Source organism: Gastrolobium bilobum, unplaced genomic scaffold, assembly GCF_033153095.1.
Source record: "Gastrolobium bilobum isolate Gb01-03AN ecotype WA unplaced genomic scaffold, APGP_CSIRO_Gbil_v1 utg35049, whole genome shotgun sequence".
NCBI classification, from domain to species: domain Eukaryota; kingdom Viridiplantae; phylum Streptophyta; class Magnoliopsida; order Fabales; family Fabaceae; genus Gastrolobium; species Gastrolobium bilobum.
This window is the reverse complement of record NW_026896872.1, coordinates 23,135-40,389: the sequence shown is the minus strand read 5'-3', so window position 1 is coordinate 40,389 and position 17,255 is coordinate 23,135. Positions and strand designations below refer to the sequence as shown.

Below are 17,255 nucleotides of genomic sequence, written 5' to 3'. Positions count from 1 at the left end.
ATAATATATTATTGAAAAGCATTATCTTATAGTTTAAAAGATATATTATGCTCAACCTTTCACAAATCTTCTATTTTCAGCAAAAGGGAAAAGAAAAATGGTACCAAAATGTGAGGGGCACACACATTAAGAAGGTTGGTGGATGTCGAACTTCACTGGATTAGAGGCAAAAGAATTAATATATGAAATACAATTTATCATATTTAAATCTTTAGTTTCTTCGTCTTTCCTGGAGACAATTTTGCTCACTTAAATCTTTTCTTTCCTGATCTAAACAACTTTGCTCACTCTTCAAAACTGTCCCAACGCAAGCATGGTTGTTTTTTCTTTTCAAAGTACATGGAATAAATGATTTTTAAGTAAAACTATAATGGAATTTTTAAACTATTTTTCATGGTAGTTTATAAAAGACAGAGTTAGCAACAAGTTTTTGGTTATATATATTATTTCTTAAAGGGCATAGGGTAATGACGCATGGGGTACATACGACTGGTTTGTAGCACCTGCTTAATACATTGCTAATGAAACGTATGATTGCAGGACATTGATGGGACCTCAACATCATCAGCACCACTTTCATTGAACTATTCTGAAACTAAAGGTTTTACAAATCCAAGATCATAAGTAAGGCTCGGACTCAAGCTTAATTAAAATTGTTGAACCTCCAGTGTCTTCGGAGGACTCGTGGGAATCATGGCTCCGCTCGTACTAACGTACTAAGATTATATCAAATGTTAAAAATGCAATTATTTGATATATGCAAATGAACCCAAAAACTAAATCATTTGTGATATGATCCATTCCCTGCATTCTTCTTTGCTCTGCAGAGGACAAGATCTCTCATCATATAATTGGAAGCTGAATTTGGAATGATATATTAAATTTGATAAAACATATTAACATAACAGCTCAAGCTACATTAGAAGTTGAAAATCGTGGAAATTTCTTCATAGAAATTATAATACTTAGTTCACAACACTTACAGATGAAAGAAGTATATGACAATCAATATGAAATAGTAGTACAATCGATTGAAACAACCACAAATTGAACATATACTAAACCATGACAACCACTGTAACGTAGCTACAACAAATTACACAGAATTCGAAATTGAACTAAATCACATCACACCCAACAAATAGCACTGGACAACAGCCGCTTAAGACACGAGACAAGACAACTAAAGGCATAATTCAAACTTATGGCATGGTGGTTGGAATAGCTTTAGGAATCTCAGGGAATTCAGGGACTTTAGGAAACTCGGGCTTTGGCAATTCAGGGACTTTAGGAAATTCAGGTACCTTAGGCAACTCGGGCTTTGGTAATTCAGGGACCTTAAGCTCAGGCACTTCAAGTACCTTAGGCAACTCAGGCTTTGGTAATTCAGGGACCTTAGGTTCAGCCACCTCAGGCTTTGTCAATTCAGGAACCTTAGGAAAGTCAGGCTTTGGGAATTCAGGGACCTTAAGCTCAGGCACCTCAGGCTTTGGCAATTCAGGGATATTAGGCAACTCTGGTTTTGGCAATTCGGGGATATTAGGCAACTGTGGCATAGGTAATTCAGGGACATCAGGTAAGACAGGCTTTGACAAAGGTGGCAACTCAGGTTTAGGTAGCTGAGGCACTTCTGGCTCTGATAATGTTAACTCTAGAAGATTGCGTGCTGCGGCAACCATTGTGAGACTGGTCGTTGACAATAAGGTAAGAACCAGAAAGGGAAAAATCATTGTTGACAAAATGCAGGAAGCCATATTTTAATGAAGATGATACCAAGAGCTTAAATAGCGTAATAGGTTTGGAGCTCTTTGCAAAAGGTTTTGATATGCTCAGTGAGTGTAGTATGCAGATGTTATATGTGGGGCTTTTATAGGCGTAATTGTGTAACTCAGAGATGGGTAAGCAGGATGAGGTGGTGGAGTTGTTTAGTATTGGTAGTTCAACTTCTTACCTATACAGTATCTCTTATAATAAACTTTAATTTGAACCATTGTTGGTCAACAGACCTATCTGCATTCGAATGGAATGAAACCTATTTGTGACCTTTCGGATTAAAAATCCCTTTATCCTTGAAAGCCAATGTTATCAGCGACAAAGCTACCTCAATACTGAGGATTGCTAATTATGTTTGCCAATCAAAATAATTCCTTTAGCTTTACTAACTGCCATGTCAACAAACCAGATTCATCCTCAACCCAACAAACTATAATAAAATATTGTCTATGAAAATTAAATTGTAGAAACTGATAAGAATATTAGCGAAAGACAAAATCAATCTCAGAAAAAGTCAAAGACTAGATAACCAATAAGCAACCATATTGGCACACCTTCACATCTCTATGTATGTATATACAACCCAAACTTTCTAATAGGCTTTCCTACGAACAAAGCAATACACATTAGATTGTAGTACTTGTCATTCAATAGAATTTAAAAAAAAAAAAAAAAAAAACCCTAAATTGGTAAGAGACTTCAAAGGAGAGTTTCTATCAAACAATCATATATTGCTGGCAATGGGCATAGGATAGCGACACAAGGGACACATATGACTAGTTTGCAGCCATTGCACAATACATCGTTGGTGAAACACGTGATCGCAGGGCATTGCCGAGACTGCTTTGCCTCCATTATCACCAGCTCTCACAACGAACTCTTCCATGAAGATAGGACAGTACTCATCCAGTTTCGTAACCTTGACCTTCTTCAGAGAATGAATAGCATTCTTGGAAGCTGGAATCATTCTAAAATCTTGTGCGGACTCTTCCATCATTGCTTGCATGACATCATCGTATTCCTCGTTGTCCACTATAATGAACACTTGCACATGGAACACTCGATAACCCGAATCCGAAGGTATTGCAAATGCAAGGTTGTTGTCGAATAGTTGTTGAACACTACTCATGATGCTTGGAATTATCGCATCAGGCACTCCAGAGGGAATGTTTGGGTGTGATAAATGGGACCACAGAAAATCTTGACCTTCTTGGGAAAAGGTTTGACAAGCTATTTCTTGACAAGAATGGGTCAAGGTTGTTAGGCTCCTAAGTGCGTCGTCGGAGTTTGAATCATATAAGCAAAAAAGAGCTTTGATGTGGAATTTGAACTGATCAGTGGGGGTATTAGCTATTTGAGCACTCTGCATTTCCAGAAAGGAAGAGAAGAAAAACTAACTTTGTATATTTTCATTCAGTGTGTAATTGGTACAAATGATTCAGTATATAAAAGCACCTAAGAGAATCTGTTGTAACAAACTCATGGTGACGTGGCTACAAAACAGGAAAGAAAAGCTAACAGGTGCCAAACAGAAAGCAATGCTGACAAAATGCTAGCCGAATACAAATTGCTAACAGAATACAATCAAAAAAAGAAAAATATGTAATACTGTAATACTCCCCCTCAAGATGGGGAGTAGATGTTGATAATCCCCATCTTGCAGAGAAGATTGGAAAACTGTGATGGATGCAAAGCTTTTGTGAGGATATCTGCTAGTTGATGAGAGGATTGAACATGAAAAGTCTTGAGTGTGCCACGAACAATGCAATCGCGGACAAGGTGACAATCAATCTCAATGTGCTTTGTACGCTCATGGAAAACTGGGTTTGCAGCAATATGTATGGCAGATTGATTGTCACAAAACATGTGTGCAGCAGAAGGGTGCGAAAAACCAAGATCTTTGAGAAGATTAAGTAGCCATAGAATTTCACAAGAAGCACGAGCCATGGAACGATACTCAGCTTCGGCAGAGCTACACGAAACAGTATTTTGCTTCTTCGATTTCCAGGATATTAGAGAATTGCCAAGAAAAACGCAGAAGCCAGAAACAGAACGTCTGCTATCCAAGCAGGAAGCCCAGTCAGAATCGCAAAAAACCTTTAGTTGAACAATTGAAGAACAGGGAAAAAATAACCCCTGACCAAGTGTGGCTTTGACATAAGCCAGAATCCGATGAGCAGCTTGGAGATGGGGGACCCGAGGAGTAGCCATAAACTGGCTCAAGTGATTGACAGCAAAGCATAAGTCAGGTCTAGTGATGGTTAAGTAGAGTAATCTGCCAATGAGTCTTCTAAAAATAGTGGGATCAGGTAGAAGATCCCCATCATGATTTGACAGCTTCGAATTAACTTCCAATGGGGTGGATTTTGGTTTGCACCCAGAGAGGCCTGAATCCTTTAAAATTTGGAGTGCATAATGGTGTTGGCATAGGGAGATACCCTTGGAGGAACGAGCAACCTCCAAACCCAAAAAATATTTGGTTGGACCATGATTTTTAAGCCTAAACTTGTTGTCCAATAGAGATGTAAAGTGCTGCACTTCATGAAAATTGTTAGAAACAACAAGTATGTCATCGACATAAACTAGCATGGCAGTGAAAGAAGAGTCTGAATGCTTCACAAATAAGGAATAATCAGATTGGGACTGTGTGAACCCAAGAGAGAGCAAAGTAGAAGAAAATTTGGCAAACCATTGCCTAGATGCTTGTTTGAGACCATACAGTGACTTGTGTAAATGGCAAACAGCATTGGGAAGAGACTCACCCTTACCATGATAACCAGGGGGTAAAGTCATATATATCTCTTCAAGGAGCTCTCCATGTAAAAAAGCGTTATTGACATCTAACTGAATTAGATGCCAATTTTTTAGTGCAGCAAGAGCAAGGATCACCCGAACTGAAGTAAGCTTGGCTACAGGTGAAAAAGTGTCAGAAAAATCAACTCCTTCTTGTTGTGTAAACCCCTTGGCAACCAAACGGGCTTTGAACCTTTCAACAGAGCCATCAGAATTGTACTTGACCTTATATACCCATTTACAACCAATTGGGGATTTTCCAGGAAGAAGAGAAACAAATGTCCAGGTCTTGTTATTTTGTAAAGCCAATAATTCATCTTGCATGGCAGATTGCCATTCAGGGAGCTGGGAGGCTTCACCATAGGATGTAGGTTCAAAATGATTATGCAGGGAATTAACAAAGGCAGTATGTGTAGGGGAAAGCTTTGAATAAGAAAAAGAAGCAGAAAGAGGATGGGATGTGGAAGAGGAACAAATGTAAGTATCTAAGTGGCTAGGAGGCTTTCTAGTTCTGGATGGTCTAGAAGAAACAATAATGGGGTTGGGAGGAATGGTTGGAGTTGATATAGGCAGTGGGGTAATTGGAGAGGATGAATTTTTGAAAGGAAAAACGTTTTCAATGAAGTTGACATCTCTTGAGATAAAAGTGCGGTTGGAGGCAATGTCAAGGAGTTTGTATCCTTTATAGCCAGGTGGATATCCTAAAAATACAGCAGGTACAGCCCTAGGGGAAAATTTGTGTCTGTGTTTGTGTAGGGTGGAACCATAGCATTGGCAACCAAAAATGCGAAGGTGGTCATAGGTGGGAGGTTTGTGAGATAGGATTTCAAAGGGAGAATTATGAGAAAACAAAGGGGATGGGGTTCTGTTAATAAGGTATACAGCTGTTAACACACAGTCTTGCCAATATTCCAGGGGAATATTGGACTGAAAATGCAAGGCGCGAGCAACATTTAAAATGTGCTGATGTTTGCGCTCTACCACCGAGTTCTGCTGCGGTCTATCAACACAAGAGTGAAATAATTGTATACCCTTGGAAGAGTAAAAATCAGACAAAAGAAACTCAGGAGCATTATGACATCTTATTGACTTGATGGCAGTATTATACTGATTTAAAGTGAGAGCATAAAAATCAATGAAAGCAGAACGAAAATCAGATTTGCATCGTAAAAAATATGTCCAAGTGAAGCGAGATGCATCATCAACAATTGTGAGAAAATATTTTGATCCTTCAACAGAAAAAGGGTGAAATGGACCCCAAATATCACAGTGAATAAGAGTAAATGAAGAAGAGGACAATTTGGGATTTAAAATAAATGGTAAGCGTTTTTGTTTGGCCAAAGGGCAAACGTTACATGTATGAGACGCATCTAAAAATGATGTAGTGTGTAAAACATCTTTCATTGAATTTAAAACAGAATAGGAGAGGTGACCTAAACGAGCATGCCAAAGCTCAGAATTGCATGAATTTACAGAGAGACAGAGGGGTGGGGGAATACAGGAATCAGGAAAAAAATTGGATGTATCAAGGACATAAAGACCTTCATGATGCTTAGCAATCCCAATCGTCTTGGCCGTTATAGGGTCCTGTATCAAACAATGGGAGGAAGAAAAATTAGCGATAAGAGACGAATCATGGGTCAGGGAGCTAATTGACAAAAGGTTAAAACGAAAAGAGGGGACAAATAAAACATTTTGGAGAGTAAAGGAAGGAGACAAAATAATGGAAGCAGAGCCAGTTACAGGGACAGACGTACCATTAGGAAAAGAGACAATAGAAGCAGTGGAAGGAGGTAAGATGGAAGAATTAGAAAACAAGCGAGGAGAAAATGATACATGGTGGGTTGCACCAGTATCTAAAATCCAACAAGAATCAGAAAAAGAAGAAGGACGCTTACCATTGAAGCTTGCGATAGATGGGGAGGAATCAGTGACCGAAGCTAAGGAGGAAGTGACCGGAGCAGCAGAACGTTGGTGGATGAGCGATAGAAGATGCGCATACTGAGACTGTGTGATGGCAGCTGAGGGTGGTGGAGCGTGGTTAGGGTTCACGGTATTGGGGAAGTTAGGGATCGAAGAATGAGGGTGAGGGAATGGAAACACAGAGGAATTGGCTTGGGCTGAGGCATTGGGTGAATGGGTGGGCAAATTGGGCCTAGGTGGCCTGGGCCTGTATCCAGGAGGGAACCCATGGAGCTTAAAGCACTTATCTCTAACGTGACCCTGGTTGTGGCAGTAGGTACAAAATGGGCGAGAACGGCGAGGAGCGGTGACGGCAGCCGTGGTTGGCGGTGGGTTCGAATCAGTTGAAGAAGGACGGTTAGGGGATGTGGATATGGAGTTGAGGAGGGGTGTATCAGGAGAGGTGGGAACATGAATGTTGATTTGGCGTTGCCTCTCTTCCTGAAGAACAAGTGAGAAAACCTTGGCAATTGATGGAAGAGGATCCATTAAGAGGATCTGAGCTCGCACAGAGGAGAAGGACTCATTAAGGCCCATGAGGAACTGAAGGGCATCATGTTGCTCTTGTGAAAGCGAAACTTGTCTCAGACCTCCACAAGTGCACGAAGGAGTGGGAATGTAAGCCTGGAGCTCATCACAGAGGGTTTTTAACTTTGTGTAATAAGAGTTGACATCAAGAGATCCTTGATGAAGAGAAGAAATATATTGTTTCAGTTGGAAGATGCGTGGTCCGTTGGCTTGCTGAAAGCGAGTGCGTAGATCATCCCAGGCGTCAGAGGCATTTGAGAAATAAACCAAGCTATCTGCAATAGCTTTGGAGACAGAATTAAGGATCCAAGAGATGACCATTGAGTTGCACCGATTCTATGCTGGAAATAGGAGATCGGAATTGGAAGGACGGGGAAGAGATCCGTCTATGAAAGCTGATTTGTTTTTGGCAGTGAGAGCCAAAAGCATAGCTCGGTTCCAGGAGCTGTAATTGGTACCATCAAGGGTATGGGTCACAAGGACAAGACCAGGGTGATCACTGCTCTGCAGGGAGTAGGGGCTTGCTGTATCCTCCATTGAAGAAGCACCGGAGGACATGTCAGAAGTCGACGGAGGACGGTTGTTGCCTTGAGCCATCAAAAAGCTCTTGATACCATATTAGCTATTTGAGCACTCTGCATTTCCAGAAAGGAAGAGAAGAAAAACTAACTTTGTATATTTTCATTCAGTGTGTAATTGGTACAAATGATTCAGTATATAAAAGCACCTAAGAGAATCTGTTGTAACAAACTCATGGTGACGTGGCTACAAAACAGGAAAGAAAAGGTAACAGGTGCCAAACAGAAAGCAATGCTAACAAAATGCTAACCGAATACAAATTGCTAACAGAATACAATCAGAAAAAGAAAAATATGTAATACTGTAATAGGGGGTGACCATGAGGTTGGGACGGTGTTGCTGTTGGTCATTGACAGTATAAAGGGTTATGGTTGTTAATCTTGATGTTGTGGGAGAGATTGTATTCTGCATTTATTTGGTTGTAGACTGGTAGTATTGAATGTGATTCTGGAGATGCCATAACAAAGAAGAGACTCAACTATTGTATGACTTCTTGGAATCTTGGGGGGATATACACTTATTATATAGAAGCATGTCTTTTTTATAAACGGTTACTTGATAGTTGTCACTTGTCAGCCAAAGGTTAATTAAGGAAAGATCCTCTCTGAAGATTTAACGAATACTTAATAGTTGTCAGCCAAGGATTAAGGAAAGACACTTTTTTAAGATTTACTGTTGGTTTTGGGGAATTTTGAAATTGCATTTGTGCTGTTTATGAATTAACTGTAGATGAACAAAATTAAAATTTAAAAGCAAGTTGGAAAAAGCCATTTTGGTCTCGTAGAGAATATAAACTCGTTTAAACTCGTTTAGGGAATTAAAGTAATAGAGTGATGCTACCCGGTAAGTCTACCGATCGCACAAGTAATACAATGATAAGAAAAGTATCGTCTCCACAGAGATTGTGATCAAATATCAAATAATCGTTCCTTTTAAGACGGGAAGAGATCAAATAGATGTGACAAATATTGTGGAATTGAGTAATAATAAGAACTAAAATAAAAACGTATTTTTGGAATTTTTGTTGTGAAAAATAAAACAGAGATTGATTTTATAAAATATGAGAAGGCATTATAGCTAGAGTGCACTCACTATATGATCTCACTTTTTACTCTGGATTGATTTAAAATACTCATTTAAATAAATACTCAAATAATTTATTGTAACACCCCGTGTTAACTCGGTTTGATAACATGTCATCGTATTAAGCCACACTTAATTAAAAATGCGGAATATCTTTTTCTTTTCAATTATGATGTCATTAATCATTACCAACTTGCTTACTTAATCAGTTAATAAAACATTGTCTGTATGTAAATTGCAAAAGACAACTAACTGAAATACCTCATTAATTAAATACATAAATATGTCTCTAGTCATGGAACTACAACACGTAGCCCGGACAACCCTGATAATTTATACAACTCAGTTAAACTAAGACATAACAGAAATCAAAGTGGCATGGACAAACCCCATGCTCACCCAAATAAGGCACAAGCCCAACAACAGTCTCAACAGCAGCAACATAATAAAAGTAAGCTAAAGACATAACATCAGCAGATAAATCCAGCATCCAACCATATCAGCATTTAAACAGTAATATCATCAACTAAGCTCCGGCCTCCTGCCGCCAGAGGCATCAGCCCCCAAGTTACCTGAAATAAGCGCCCCAAACGTGGGGTGAGATATCTAAACAAGAAATCTCAGTAAGACAAAGGGTCCTCATGGATCTTCCACCCCAAGCTCACTTACATGTGCAATATAAGTTCAAAAGCAGTTAACAGTATAAGTTCTCAAAATAGTGCAATGTAGCAGATAATCATGTCATGTGTGTTATAGCAATTCTACTGATGAGAGAAGTGTAGGAATCCATCTAAACCCACACGGTACTAGCCATTCGTTGCACCCACCCACAAGACCTCCCCTTGGCCTCCTGTCGGCGTAACAACAAATACATATCATAAGCAATTGCACTTAAAAGCTCATCAGCATTTCAATAAAACAGTACATGAAAACACATCATGCATACAACCATCCCCCCATGGGAAATGATGGAACCAAACAATGGCTAAACCGAGGACACGAAAGCTTACCTCGCAAGCTAACTATCCAATGTCAAGGGTCCACACAGTTCAAGGTCCACACACAGCAGTATCACAATCTGTTTTGGGACCAGCAATCATATTAATAACCATAGCTCATAAGAATAAACATAAAGACTACGTTTTCCTTTTACGTTTTACGTCTTTAGGCTTCTCACAAATCCACAAGCCCTTAATCACTTGATTCTGACTTAGTTTAATTATTACAGACGTTCAACTTCATCAACATAGGGTCCACAAACCCATAGCTCAGTTCTGTATAAACAGTACCTTCACTGTTCACGAAAACCCAGAATATCCGGATATTTGTCGGGGGCATATCCCGATATCCCATATCCGGATATCATATCCGGATATCCATATTCGGATATCCGAAGACCCCATATCCAGATATGCATATCCGAATATCATATTCGGATATCATATCCAGATATTTCGCGACAGAATGCAGTTCTGCATTTCGCGAGATATCCTTCCCAAAGGTGACTCATTTCATGCATACAGAAGCCCAAACATGCGATTTAAGGTGTGTTTAACATTACCCAACCTTAAGTTAGCAACTTTAGTTCATTAAATGCATCAAGGTTCCATTTTTAATCATTAAACTCATGATCAAAGGTTATACAACTTACCCAAGGTTCAGAATAGAAATGGATGATGCTCTTTGTAGCGCCTGACCGCTTCAAGAATCAATAACTATCCCCACATACTAACACGAGACTTTTCAGTGTTCTTTTTTCCTCACTCGCACACTTCCCGGGAAAACTTCCCAGGAGGTCACCCATCCTAGAATTGCTCAAGGTCAAGCACGCTTAACTGTGGAGTTCTTCTGATCCAGGCTACCGAAAAGCAGATGCATCATGTCAGCATAGGTAGTACCAATTAATTCTTATAAGTTATCCCAAACTGTGCAGTCTTATACCTGCACAGCCTTTGGAATCCCTCTCTTTCGGGTGTCGATTCGATTCATTCAAGCATGTAACCCCTCGCTGGAAGCCTGTCAGGAGCCGCTCCTTATTCATGCCTCTTTGCACTGGCGATCACTCCCCGCCCTCGTCAGCGCTCGGGATGTTACATGCCCACCAGCTTCCGCCTGGTTTGTCCTCGAACCACACCGTACTGGATGAGAGGCCCTGCTCTGATACCACTTGTAACGCCCGGCCACTTCAAGAATCAATGACTATCCTTACATACTAACTCGAGGCTTTTTAGTGTGCTTTTTTCCTCACTCCCACACTTCCCGGGAAAACTTCTCAGGAGGTCACCCATCCTAGAATTGCTCCAAGTCAAGCACGCTTAACTGTGGAGTTCTTCTGATCGGGGCTACCGAAAAGCATATGCATCTTGTTAGCATAGGTAGTACCAATTAATTCTTATAAGCTAACCTAAACTGTGCAGTCTTATACCTGCACAGCCTTTGGAATCCCTCTCTTTCGGGTGTCGATTCGATTCATTCATGCATGTAACCCCTCGCTGGAAGCCTGTCAGAAGCCGCTCCTTATCCGTGCCACTTTGCACCGGCGATCACTCCCCGCCCTCGTCAGCGCTCGGGATGTTACACTCTTGGAGCTCACTTGGATCTCCCAAAGTCCAGCACACACAAGCACACGAAAATGGCACACCACCAAGGTTCTTTCTCACCAAAAATGACTTCTTGAAGCCTCCAATGGCATGAACAAAGGCTCACACCAAGGGACACACCAACTCAGCCCCTGAATACCTCACTAGTAGCATCTAAACTCAGAACACAAGGCTTTTCTCCCACACAAATCTCAATCACACCCAACCATAGTGTTTTGATGAAGAAAGGGTAGAGAAAGGTGGTTACTTTGGAGGTTTCTAAGTGAAGTTGAAGGTGACAAGAAGGAGAGGATGATCATCAGCCACAATGCCTCACGTAGAGTTAATAGTATGGCCTAGGGTTGTGTGCAAAAGTTGCATTTATAGTCACTTAGGAATTAAACACACAGTATTAGTGCTAATAGCTACGCTTAGCATCTTAATCCCAAACTTTGGAATCTGAACCTACTCATTTTTCTAAGATTTATCATATTTTTATTTTATTTTTCGCAGCAACTTTCTGGTACGCGCTTTTCCATAGCCAGTATCAGTTGTGGCACCATTTCTCAGTATTTTAACTTAAAACTTGTTTTACAAGTCCTATATATTATTCTAGGAATTATCATGCACTTATTATAATTTTCTGAGATACTTTTTCGGTACGCATTTATACCGAGTAGCAGAACCGGTCTCTGCACTTTTCGTCAGAAAAGCTACTTTCAGCATTATCACCCACTTACTATAATTATTTAATCCTCATAATAATTATTAGGGTCAATTATGGAATCATTTCCTAATTTCTCATAATTAATTAATTAACTTCCTTAATTAACGGTGCAAGTTCTTACATTCACCCCACCTTTTTAAGGATTTTGTCCTCAAAATCAGAATATACATGTCTCTGAAGTCGGGATACTGCCGGAGAAGCTCGTCCTCTCGCTCCCAGGTACACTCTTCAGGAGTTCTTCCTGTCCATTATACTTTGACCATCGGAATGATCTTGCTCCTCAACTGCTTCTCCCCACGATTGAGAATCTTGAGTGGTGCGACGAGAGTTTTCAAGTTCTCACGAACCTCCACATCATCCGGTTGCACCACGTGCGAAGGATCCGCTACATACTTGCGAAGCTGAGACACGTGAAACACGTCGTGGATGTTGGCCAAGTTCGGAGGCAAGGCAAGCCGGTAGGCAACAGGTCCTACTCTACTAAGGATCTGGTATGGCCCAATAAATCGCGGGCTCAGCTTCCTCACTCCAAGTTCCCGACCAACACCGTGACAGGTGAAAGTCTCACAAACACTTGCTCACCCTCACTGAACTCCAGTGGACGATGCTTAACATCATAGTAACTCTTTTGGAGATTCTGCGCCTGCTTCAGCTTTGCTCGAATCAACTGGATCTGCTGGGTAGTATCTTGGATAAAATCCAAGCCAAACAACTCCTTCTCTCCAACCTCAGACCAGCAGGTAGGAGTACGACACCTCCTACCATATAACGCCTTGTAGGGTGCCATGCTCAGGCTAGCATGGAAACTGTTGTTATACGAAAATTCAACCAACGGATGGTACCTATCCCATGCTGAACCCTGCTCCAATGTGCAAGCCCTGAACATGTCCTCAAATGTCTGGATGGTCCGCTCAGTCTATCCGTCAGTCTGAGGGTGATAGGCTGTACTCAGTCTCAATTGAGTTCCAAAAGCTTCCTGCAGTGCCTCCCAGAACCGAGATGTGAACTTCGGGTCCCTATCACTAATGATACTCTCGGGCATCCCGTGAAGCCTCACGATCTCGCGAACATACAGTTTGGCCAACTGCTCTGTAGTGAAGCTCACCTTCACTGGAAGAAAATGGGTAGACTTTGTCAATCTGTCCACAGTGACCCATATAGAGTCACAGCCAACCTGAGTCTTCGGCAAACCCACAACGAAGTCCATGGAAATGCTCTCCCATTTCCATTCCGGAATCTCAAGAGGTTGAAGCTTACCAGATGGCTTTTGGTGTTCTATCTTCACCTTCTGGCAAATCAAACGCTTGGACACACACACAACTATGTCCTTCTTCATTCTTGGCCACCAGAAGTTTCTCTTCAAGTCTTGATACATCTTTGTTGCACCAGGGTGGACAGTAAACTGGCCTTTATGGGCCTCTGCCATAACCTTTTCGGTCAAAGGACCCCGAGGAACCACAATCCTCTTCTGAAAGGTCAACAATCCATCCTCGTTCCAAGACACACCGTCCTGGTTCCTCACATAATCTAGGCACTCTCTCTGCATTTGCGCCTCTTTGATCTTTTCCATGAGCTCATCCTCCACTCGTACGGTTTCCATTTCGAGAAGTGTACCCCCAAACAAAGAGGTCACTGTCAGATCTCGAAACTGCTCAATGATATCGTAATCACCCATGGTCAAACTAGATAGACTCACGGATTTCCGACTCAAAGCATCAGCTACCACATTGGCCTTGCCAGGATGGTACCTTAACTCAAAGTCGTAGTCCTTCAGATATTCCATCCATCTCCACTGTCTCATGTTCAGCTCCTTCTGATCAAACAGATATTTCAAGCTCTTGTGGTCACTGAACACAGCAAACTTCATCCCAAACAGATAATGCCTCCAAATCTTGAAAGCAAACACAATAACAGCCAACTCCAAACCATGAGTCGGGTAGTTCTCCTCATGAGGCTTCAACTGCCTCGAAGCATAGGCGATCACTTTGCCCAACTGCATCAACACACAACTGAGCCCTTTTCCGGAGGCGTCGGTGTAAAGCTTGACTTCCTCAGCAGGATCAGGAAGGACCAACACATGTGCAGTAGTCAGTCTCTCCTTCAACTTCTGGAAACATTCCTCACATTCGTGAGTCCACACAAAAGGAGTCTCCTTCTGAGTAAGGCGAGTCATTGGCAGAACCAACATGGAAAATTCCTTGATGAACCTCCGGTAGTACCCTGCCAAACGCAGAAAGCTCCTCACATCAGTTACCATCTTGGGCCTCTCCCAATCAACACTGCCTCAATCTTGTTCGGATCTACTGCAACTCCTTCTCCAGAAATGACATGCCCAAGAAACTTCACAGACTTGAGCCAAAACTCACATTTAGAAGGCTTAGCATAAAGCCTTTTCTCTTTCAGCACTTGCAAGACAATCCTCAAGTGCTCCGCATGTTCCTCCTCAGTCTTGGAGTAAATCAATATGTCGTCAATGAAGACGATCACAAACTGATCCAGGTACAGTTGGAAAATCTTGTTCATGTAATCCATGAACATTGCGGGTGCATTGGTGAGTCCAAACGAAATCACCAAATACTCAAAGTGACCGTATCGTGAACGAAAAGCGGTCTTCGGGACATCCTCCGACTTCATCCGAATCCGATGGTATCCGGATCGGAGATCTATCTTCGAATACACACAAGCACCCTTCAGTTGATCCAACAGATCATCAATGCGCGTAAAGGGATACTTTTTCTTGATTGTCACCTTGTTCAACTGTCTGTAGTCGGTGCACAATCACATATCCCGTCTTTCTTTTTCACAAAAATGACCGGTGCTCCCCATGGAGATACACTCGGTCGAATGAAGCCCTTTCCTGCAAGGTCCTCAATGTGCTTCTTCAGCTCCGCCAACTCTGGTGGCGACTTCCGATATGGAGCCAACGACACGGGCCCCACACCAGGCAATAAGTCAATTGAGAACTCTATCTCCCGCTATGGCAGAAACTCAAGAATATCCTCAGGAAACACCTCGAGGAATTCCCCCACCACAGGAATGCCAGTGATATCCTCTTGTGTCCCACTCACCAAACCTCCCAACATGACATAACTGAATGCCCCTGCTCGCAAAGCCCTCCTAGCCTGCAGCAATGAAATATATGGCGAGGAACTAGTTGTGGAATCACACGGAGACATCACCACTCTCTTGGCACAACAATCAATCAATGCACAGTTTCTGGACAACCAATCCATGCCCAGAATAATCTCTAAGTTGGCCATCGGCAATCCTATCAGATCCACCGAAAAGTCACGGCCATCCCACTGAAACACGACATCTCGAAGCACAGTGGAGGTATCACACTCTTCTCCGGTGGCGGTGGTAACCCGCAACGGTGGAGAAAGCACATACATAGGCAACTCAAGCCCCACAGCAATCGGGGTAGCAATGAATGAATGTGTAGCCCCAAAGTCAAACAAAACATCCACAGATGATGCACCAATGGTAACAGTACCTCTGACTAGGTTCGGAGCTCGGTTCGACTGCTGCCGATCTAGTGTATAAACTCGCCCCATGGCATGTGGCACATCTGACGCTGCTGTAGGTGGAAGGGGAACATCTGCAATGGAACTGCACGAACTGCTGCAGCTCTTGCCGTCGATGACAGACAATCTCTAGCATAGTGGCCCTCCTTGCCACACTGGAAACATATGGTCTGACCGGTAGCACACGAGCCCAAATGAAACTTCCCACATCCCGAGCATCTGGGAGGAGGAGGTCTCGCTGTACTCCCCTGAGTCGTAATCCTCTTGAACTGATTCGGCGCTTGCCTAGCCGCCAACTGCTTTCCTTTGCCCTGACCAACAAACTTTTCGTCCTTCCATGAACTGGAACTACCAGTTCCCTTCACATCAGCAATCTTAGCCCTCTTGGCCTTACTCGTGATACAGACATCCTCGATGTCCTTACACTGCTGCGCCAAAGTACCGAAGTCCCTCGATGCAGCTCCAGCAACATGCTCAGCAATCACCTCACTATGTCCCCTGCAGAACTTAGCAGCCAAAAAGGTCAGAGTGGGCACAACCATATGAAAGTATGTAAACTTCACCAGCTCATTAAACTTGGCCAGGTACTCGTCAATAGACATCAAGCCCTGAACCAATCTATCAAATACCCCCTGCTTCCTTTCCTGTGCATCATAGGGGAAATATCTGCCTAAGAAGCAGTCCTCGAAGAATGGCCACGTTATGATATGACCCTGCAGCTCATAAGCCTGAGAGGTGTTCATCCACCACTCGTGTGCATCTCCCTCCAGCATGTTAGTGGAGAACATCAGCTTCTGCGGGTCCGAACACTGCATGTCCCGAAATATCTTCTCCAATGCCTGCAACCATCTAGCAGCAGCAATGGGATCCAGTGACCAGTCAAAAGAAGGTGGCTTATGCTTACGGAAAGCATTCAGCCGACGGTCTAAAGTATCGCGGTCCTCAGCAGGCACCACATAGGGCTCCATCACCCAGGTAGTATGACCAGTTCCCTTAACATGGCTTTGGCTCTCCTCCTACAGACTAGGTGGAGGTGGAGGAAGTGGTGGCGATGGAGGTGGCGGTAGACGGAACTGACCCTCAGCACGGCCAGCCCTCATCTCCTCCAACATGACCCTCATCATGGTCATGTTCGCCAGCCTGTTCGCCTCGAGAACATCTTCAGTGGCTTTCTGGTTCACCTCTCGCAAGGCGTCCATCATTGCCTGGTTGGCCAATCTAGTGGCCTCCTGATCGGCTAACCTTGCCGCCTGCATCTCAGCCAATGCAGTCAAGACTGGATCCAGTCGATCCTCATTTGTCTCTTGGTTTCTCTGGGACCTTACCATGACTCTGCACAAGTTACACAAGAATGAGTTGATCAGGCCCACGCTATGTGGTCACACATACATCATCGTAATAATAACCCATTAGAGTAAACACACAAGACGGACACACGTCCTAAGTTATTACAATACATACAGGCTTTTCCCTAGAAAGTGCTCTGATACCATAAAATGTAACACCCCGTGTTAACCCGGTTTGTTAACATGTCATCGTATTAAGCCATACTTAATTAAAAATGCGGAATATCTTTTTCTTTTCAAGCCATTAATCATTACCAACTTGCTTACTTAATCAGTTAATAAAACATTGCCTGTATGTAAATTGCAAAAGACAACTAACTGAAATACCTCATTAATTAAATACATAAATATGTCTCTAGTC

The 17,255-nt window shown here is 42.4% G+C and overlaps 3 protein-coding genes across 3 annotated transcripts; all 3 read right to left on the bottom strand.

Moving 5' to 3' along the window:
* Positions 1–1,202: 1,202 nt before the first annotated feature.
* Positions 1,203–1,754, bottom strand: LOC133302552 (protein PELPK1). The gene has a single exon (XM_061502345.1). The coding sequence runs from the start codon at positions 1,752–1,754 to the stop codon at positions 1,203–1,205; it is 552 nt and encodes a 183-aa protein (XP_061358329.1).
* Positions 1,755–2,497: 743 nt separating this feature from the next.
* On the bottom strand, positions 2,498–3,142 carry LOC133302551 (E3 ubiquitin-protein ligase RING1-like). Its single transcript, XM_061502344.1, has one exon. The coding sequence runs from the start codon at positions 3,140–3,142 to the stop codon at positions 2,498–2,500; it is 645 nt and encodes a 214-aa protein (XP_061358328.1).
* Positions 3,143–7,392: 4,250 nt separating this feature from the next.
* LOC133302570 (uncharacterized) lies at positions 7,393–16,516 on the bottom strand. Its single transcript, XM_061502375.1, has 2 exons — positions 15,991–16,516; positions 7,393–7,643 (listed from the first exon to the last, which is right to left on the bottom strand). The coding sequence occupies exons 1-2, from the start codon at positions 16,514–16,516 to the stop codon at positions 7,393–7,395; spliced, it is 777 nt and encodes a 258-aa protein (XP_061358359.1).
* Between the last annotated feature and the right edge of the window lie 739 nt (positions 16,517–17,255).